The sequence below is a fragment of the Rhodnius prolixus genome, unplaced genomic scaffold (genome assembly GCF_049639745.1).
Source record: "Rhodnius prolixus isolate KJV_2025 unplaced genomic scaffold, Rpr scaffold_8, whole genome shotgun sequence".
Taxonomy (NCBI): domain Eukaryota; kingdom Metazoa; phylum Arthropoda; class Insecta; order Hemiptera; family Reduviidae; genus Rhodnius; species Rhodnius prolixus.
The window spans coordinates 31316724-31324562 of NW_027411593.1; the positions used below are offsets into that span (position 1 = coordinate 31316724).

A 7839-nucleotide genomic window follows, 5' to 3' on the forward strand; every position below is an offset into this window, starting at 1 on the left:
TTTAAACATAAGTACCCAGATTAATTATTTGTTTCAGATGCCCAAACATTAATTTTTGTGATAATTATCTACAAGTCAATCAAGAAATACGTAATAACGGCCTAAAATCTAGCTGTTTATCTATATCAACTATCACAGAATTTGATAAAATCCGCTACCAACTAGTGACCTATTATTGTAAATATAGGATTAATAAATTCAGAAGAATTCCAAAATGTTATATATTCCTCTTGAATATTGAAATTTCTAGAGTTGACGCCTGAAAATTTGGATTCACATCCAGGAGTTTGAACCTTATTCTTTTCTGAGATATAGTGAACTGAGGCAGTTAGCAAACATCCTTTACAAAAAAAATTCATTCAATAAACACAATAAATAAAATACAAGCTCTAAAATCGAACTCAGAACTAAACATCTCTGCTTTTAGATCTTCTGTATATTTTTGTAATATTTTTGAACTTGAAGAAGAAGGACCGACCATTAAAAATGTATACATTATTGGCACTACTATTTTTACTGGAGAAACCAATAACATCACAATCCATAATCATTCATATTGAGTTGTCTCGGAGTGAATGTTTTTTGTGAATTAAGAGAGGTTGCCAAATAGCTTCACATATCAATCCTTTTCTTGATGTATGACATAAATGTGATTGTTGGACTGCCAATGAACGTTTAAGACATTATTTATTTATTGTAACACATTTATTTGCGGTTTATACTAGTGATTAAATATATCGTTGCAAAAAAAACTCTGGTTTTATTCAAATTCACAGATTGTTGCGCTTTTGATTGTTCAGAATTAGATATTTATTCGAGATACCGGAACTATTGTATATAGTAAATAATATTGCAATTATACAATACCCCTGACAACATATTTTAGATTTTATTCATGTTCTTATCCTATTCAAAAATCTGTTGCTCCTTCCAGCTCTTGAGCAACCCTTGCAGATCTAAGTGATTCATCTGAGGTAAGGCTGTAACTGCAACTATCAAATAAATTGACAGTTTTCAATTTTCGGATCAGACGAAGCGGGTAAACGATGTAACAGTCACATGATCTAACAAAGAATTCATTCAGATTTTGCGACCTATGTTTACATTGTGTATTAACTTTTAATAAAACACATAATCAATCTGCAAAAGATTAAATTCGACAAAATAGGCAAAATGGATAGATTGATAACAATGAAGTCTGCATAGCGCAAATGGTGGGGTCCAGGTTGGATAAAATGAAAAGATAACTTCGAAAATCTGACAAAAGCAAAACTCCTATAATTGTCAAGGAAACTAAGAACTTAATAAATTTTCTTCAAAGAAGCATCTCATTCATTCTTTAACTTCTTAAATTATAAAAACATGTATGCATAGTAAGTAAAATGCACTAACACCAATATTGTCAAGAATAAAATTTTACTTTACTTCACTAACATATTTTGTTGTAAATAAAAAAAATAATAAAAATATTGTATCTAGAGTATTCACTTACTCCTAAAACACTTATTCGAAGTGCAAATACATAACCTTAATTCTATTACAAATGTTCAAAATATTGAAACAGCATAATTAATTTAAAGGAATTAGTATTTAACAATTAAATATTTTGTACTCTTTAACTAAAAAATATATTAATTTGCAATTTCACATGCGTCTATCCAATCATTGTACACATCAATAGGTTCTGATAAAAAATTAATTGTCGTTTGAAAATCTTCTAAACAGACTCTACACGTTATTCGAGCAGAATTTCGACCTTTATCCCTGCAAAAAAAAATGATAATGATAAAAATAATACATGATGATACATATCTTACGAGATTTAGAAATGTAAGTAACAGTCATATTTTCAAATAAACCAAAAGAGCGATGTTCAAAAACTTTAAAAAAACTTGTGAAGAGAATATGATGTATACAAAAATGTCCAATAAATACAATTATATTCGTAAATTAGGGTAAGAAAGACATGTGAGTGTTCATACGAGATTCTTTTCCTAAGAAAGTAAAGTGAATTTGTCGAATATAGGCGAAGATCATTCGAAACCGACCTTAACTTAACAAAAAAATTTCTTGAAATTTGAGATTGTATTTTTTTTTAAATAATTTATTGGCATTTTTTCTCAATATTTACGAAAGATTTATATTATTTTTAAAATAACAAAAAATGTTATTAAAATGTGAGAAAATAATAAAAGATTTAGAAAAATAGCCGAACGGCATTGAAGCACCATTTTTAATACGCTTTGACCATCCTTGAATCGTTTTCATTGGACGGGGTATCGAATAACCCTAGTCGTAGGCGTGTCCAGCCCACAGTCTGCAACCTGAATACATTGTGATTGGCCAATACTTTAAACTTAATAATTTCAATGAAATAAGCAATTTAAATTTTTTTTTCAACATTTCTCCCATAGGTATTTGATAAGTTTTCGATTTAAGCAAGAAAAAAAAAGTTCCCTTTAAAAATACGATAAATAATATTTCTTATGGAATAATACTTCACGTTTTGCATAATTATCGTCAATAGAAACAAAAAAACTTATGAATTTTTAAAGTTTAACGTTGAAACAGATAAGGGAATGGGGCATATTGTAGACTTGAAAGCCGCCATTACATAAGCTGTAAGCTTACTTTATACTCCATCCGTTGGAGAACCATAGTGGCAATTTCTGTAAACATAATCTTGAAGGCTCACACTAGACTTACTTAGGTCCATCCTACACTCATATTTAACCATTTTAGATTCCAATTAAGTTAAAGTAAACTTAATTCAATCAACTAATTTTGGTCGGTTAAATTTTTTAATTTCCATCATGATTAAAATTAAATTTTATTTCAATTCAATAAGAATTTAAATTTATGCCCATCTGAGGGGACCTAGTAGATCAAAATTATTTTAGAAAAAACGTTCCAAACTCCGAAAAAACTTTTTTCCAGCAGACTAATTTGTTCATGAATAACAATAGTCTTTATTTTAATTGCTGGACGATGCTCACTTACCATTTAAGTATAAAGATTTTAGTAGTATAATATTAGCAGAAAAAAGTGTGAAATTTAACAGATTAACACAAATAATCAAGTGAAAGTAATGTATTTTTTTCTTAATAACTTTCGAGACACAAACGCTGATGCCACCCTTTCCCATTATAATGATCCCATGGTCATGGCTACTCACCATCTCCAAGCCCCTCTTATAAAACTGGTATCCTGGCTCCGGAAGTGATGAACAAGGCCAATAAAAAACAATCCTTCCCTCCATACTTTTCAATCACACTTCCCTCCCTACAGAATTTCTCAAGCCCATTATCAAGGATTCTACTTGACATACGATTGACATGATCCCTCAACTTCACTCAAACGAACTGAACTGAATCACGGGTACAGAACGTTAAAGAAACTATTAGACTAATGCTCCGAACTCACTTTACACAAGAAACACGAATTCTCTGATACAACACTCTACTATCTACATTATGAACTTATGGGCTCGAACTTAAGGAATTGCCAAATGCACAAACCTGAACACATTAAATACAATCTGAAACCCTGCAATCATAGACTATGCTCCCTTTTACATCTCAAACCTCACTATCCATACCAACTTGAAAATTCCCTTCGCTTACGCCAAAGAAAAACTCCGTTACCTGAAAATTAATTGCAAACTATCACCCTAATCAAATCCACTTATCCACGCCCTCTCACTCACAACTCTTCCCACGAATTCTACCAGAAATTTGGTCTGCCGCTGGCTGCGCGACCATCTCAATGCCTGATTTCGGCTATTTAGAGAGTCCATAACGCCTTAAGGGCCTATTGCAGCTGTCATTCACGAAATAAAGGCAGTATATGTGCGCAAGCCCTAAGCCCACGCACGAACTTTATATGTTTCTTTTTTTTGACTTGTTGTACTATTGTAAAATAGTACTATTGTAAAATTCTTTAATAAAATATATTTTTTAAGAACTGATAATATTGGTTGCAATAATATAATGATAACAGCTTAATGAGGTTCAATGCTAAATAATCTTACATCAAATCTTTTTAATAAAAATTTGTTAGTCAGGCATTAAAAAAGAAAAGAAGAAACACTTGTTATTATTCATGTACAGGTTACCTGCTGGAAAATAGTTTTCTCGATGTAGGGAACTTATTTCCTAACTTTCAAAATATTTCAACGCAAACTCAGAAATTTTGCAATTAGGCAGTACTAATGCGACTCTAAAGATTGGCAAGGTGGACATTTTAAGAAGTCAAAGAACTTCAAAGTGGTCATTCTAACTTAATGTCCAAGTTGGGGCGCCGACTTCTCTTCCTTAATAACTTCCTCAATTTTCAGATCGGTTGCACTAACGATATGCGAAAATTCCCTAAGAAATCGAAGTGTGGACTTATTGGTCTTGAATATCTTTCACAAGTATTCTGTAATTCAGACTAACGCCATACTACTTTCTTTTGCTTTGTTCTTTGCACACTACATGAATAAGAAGAAATTTAAACTCCTTAAAACTGCCTAACAACAACCACTCAAGAGACTATTTTTTTAATATTAATAAAAGATTCTTACCTAACAAATATTATTTTTTTCTTTTTTAAGTAAGTACATTCTAAATAACTCTACACAATTATGTAATAAAATAATTTAATTCCTGAGAAGGCAATTTAGCCAGCTTTTGAAAAGTAACAAGTATACTTACATTTTAACTTCACAAGACTTTTCGTGATTGCAGAAAGGGCAATTAAATTGAACATCTAAAGGTTCTATTGCCTTCCTTTTTGGTGGGGGCTTTCTTTTACTCTTTCTCCTTCCCATCGGTTACGCCTAAACATTTAATATTTTATTTAGAAAAATTGGCAGAAATAATCTATAACTGTAAATTTTGAATTTTCAGACAATGTTGTTTTGAAAATGGTACATCTTTTAACCGTAAGAAATAAAATTCACTTCACTATTGACGACGACTGCAATAGAATTACGACGAAATACAGTTTTGAGAGTGCAATAAATAATCAATTATTATTAACTTCCTTACGTTGACCACCAGAAAAAAATATTTACCTACTGAGTTTACACTTTTTGATTATATAAATAAATGAATATTCATTCCTTTTGATGAATTGGATTTGATTTATATGTTTAGCTACTATAGGCAATTATTCCTTACAGATATCTGTGTATAGGTACCAGTATTCATCAAATTTGGCAGAATTCGGCAGGAAGGAATAACCAATTAATTTTTAAAGATGATGATAGCTCTTAAAGTTACCATTGATATTAAGAGCTAGAAGAAATAACGACATAACAACAGCTCTTAGTATTGACTTCACTGACTTCAAGATGCCACTACATCCTTACATACTTTATTGAGCGCCAAAATGGTAAGTATACTTACTCGATAGATAAAGAACACCGTTAAATTAAAGGTGATCTATAAGATGTTAGAAATCTAGTGATACTCATCATCCTCAAACTTTTAAGCACAACAAAAATATATAATTGTTGTACATTATATAAACAACAGGCAGCCAACCTTTGAATTTAATTTTCCTTGGATTAAATATATTTAGAGGTATTTTTATAATGAAAATGGAAACTTTAGTCGTGGGCATTAATTTCTTATCAGAAAGTTATTTTTTTTAAGTGTACTCTCAAAAGAGGGGATCCCAGATTTTCAAATAACTTTTGGATTGCGCCGCCCCCTCAAAAGTTATGAAATTAGTTTCTCACTTTCAGATGTTTGTTAGCCAATTCTGGCAATAAAAATAACAAATTGCAAGAACTTTTTAATTACCCTAAAAAGATGTGAGGTAAACTAATAATTTTACGTCAGGAGTCTCATGGTTTTTTACTATAGCACCTAATAATAAAATCATAAGTCCCGACGACCCAAAGGTCTGCACATTCGGTTAAGCAATCATCAATGACTTTCTGAAGTCAGCAAGCAAATGATCTCAAGTAGGCTCTGACTTCGCCTTCAAAAGCCTGCGAAACGCCTCCAATTAACTCAATGCCGAGACTTTTCAAATTCTACGCAAGAACTCGCCCAAATTAAGTCCTCGCAAAGGAATGTACAGTATCAGTTCAACTTTTGAATTACAGAATGAATGAAGAAGCAGTTTTATCATCATTTTCTTTTGATATAATATTCAAATTATGGGAGAATAGTAGATAAATGATAAAATTAAGTAAGCCAGAAACGGTTTTTTAGCGTGTATTACTTACAAAAGTTTAATTACAATAAAATATTTACCAAATAAGATATGAAATATTTAACCAATAGGATTGATAGCACCTCTTAAAGATAAGTAGCCGGCAATAATATCACTAGGTAATGAACGCACAGTTGTGAATTCATCTGCATTGGCGTAAAATAACTTCGTCTGAGGATCAGTATATTTCGCCTTAAACAATAAAAATTATTTTTGAAAAAATAAACAAAAAATAATAGGAAGAAAAGAATGCCAATTTCAGTCATTACTGAAAAAATAATGAACAATAATAATAAATGGCGTTAGTAATATACCTCTAATCCTGAGATATCAGAATACTTTTTTGCTGGTTTAAGTGATGGTGGAGCAGCAATTGTACTATCTAAAAACCATAAGAAAAATACTTTTTCGAATACGAATATAGGTACCTGAGCTTTCTCTTACTAAATGCAATTTGTAGCAAAAATGTTTTAAATGGTTATGTTTTGTAGGAACTAAAAACTTACAAAGAGGCGTATCAGGAGGCCAAGGCAGACTCCGCTCATGTGCCATAATTTGTTTCAATGATCTCCAAGTCTTTTTCTTGCCTCCCGTAGTAGCAGTGTTCTGTAGGTTACATTAAAATTTCTCTTTTTAAAATCATGATTTCTCGTAAACTAATTTGTCAAAATAACCCAATTTAACAATAACTATTTTTTAAATAGATTTATTCAGATTACAGAGCATGTTGGTAAACAGATAGTAAAGCAAAAATACAATTTTGCAATACATCAACTTTATTAAATATTGATGCGCCCTAGAAGTATTTAAAGAATTAAATTTAGTATGAAAATGAAATTTATGGCAAAAAAACAACTGTGATTATTGTTTGAGTTTTGTTCTTACTGTTAAATGTTATTCTTGTTCTTATTCGCGACCCAATAAATTAACTTATTAATTAGAATCTGACATTTTTCTCAATGAGAAAACTTGGAGTCTCACTTATAAAAATGATAATGTCCATTTGAGAACACAGACCTGATAGTTAGGATCCCGGAATATTGGTCTTTTCTCATCCTTTCCTTCATCCGAGGGATCTGCAGTGGTTCCAGGTGGCATGAACTAATTACTGGAACTGAAAAAATAATTGATGCTTGGGAACTTATATAAAACAATTTATTATTTTTAAAACACAATCAAACGAATACAAAGAAACACTATAATCCATATGAAGTTTACATTTTATAAAAAGTAAAGTAAAATAACACTTACCTATTTATTAAAAAGTAACGTCCTAGAACTAAGGATATGTTGCGAAGACAATGCTGTGCAACGTCCTATTCAAAAAATATGTAAAAAAATTGCCCTTGTTCTTCGCCGAAGATAACAAACGTAAACTAACCTTCTTTCAATTTCAACCTCTCATTGCATATTCAATTTCCCACTCCACAGTCCATTCAACAGCCAAATCGTTATTGCCCTATCTTCATTTTCCATTTTCTTATTGCTTCAACAGCACTAAATAATTTTAATCAGTAACAATAGGATGAATCAGTCACCAAAAAGAATGAACAACAATTTAATCAGTACGAAACTTCATACAGTACGAAAACCAACTATTGACAATTTTTTGTTTTTTTGGGCTTCCTGTCT

The 7839-nt window shown here is 30.9% G+C and overlaps 2 protein-coding genes across 2 annotated transcripts; both read right to left on the reverse strand.

The window, feature by feature from the left end:
- Positions 1 to 1256: 1256 nt before the first annotated feature.
- On the reverse strand, positions 1257 to 5548 carry LOC141451197 (transcription elongation factor 1 homolog). The gene is made up of 3 exons (XM_074122401.1): positions 5391 to 5548; positions 4695 to 4819; positions 1257 to 1764 (listed from the first exon to the last, which is right to left on the reverse strand). Exons 2-3 carry the CDS (start codon positions 4808 to 4810, stop codon positions 1632 to 1634), a joined length of 249 nt encoding a protein of 82 aa, XP_073978502.1. The 5' UTR covers positions 4811 to 4819; positions 5391 to 5548; the 3' UTR covers positions 1257 to 1631.
- A 636-nt stretch (positions 5549 to 6184) lies between these two features.
- Positions 6185 to 7810, reverse strand: LOC141451196 (INO80 complex subunit C). The gene is made up of 5 exons (XM_074122400.1): positions 7459 to 7810; positions 7225 to 7321; positions 6714 to 6813; positions 6522 to 6589; positions 6185 to 6399 (listed from the first exon to the last, which is right to left on the reverse strand). The coding sequence occupies exons 2-5, from the start codon at positions 7303 to 7305 to the stop codon at positions 6268 to 6270; spliced, it is 381 nt and encodes a 126-aa protein (XP_073978501.1). The 5' UTR covers positions 7306 to 7321; positions 7459 to 7810; the 3' UTR covers positions 6185 to 6267.
- Positions 7811 to 7839: the final 29 nt, after the last annotated feature.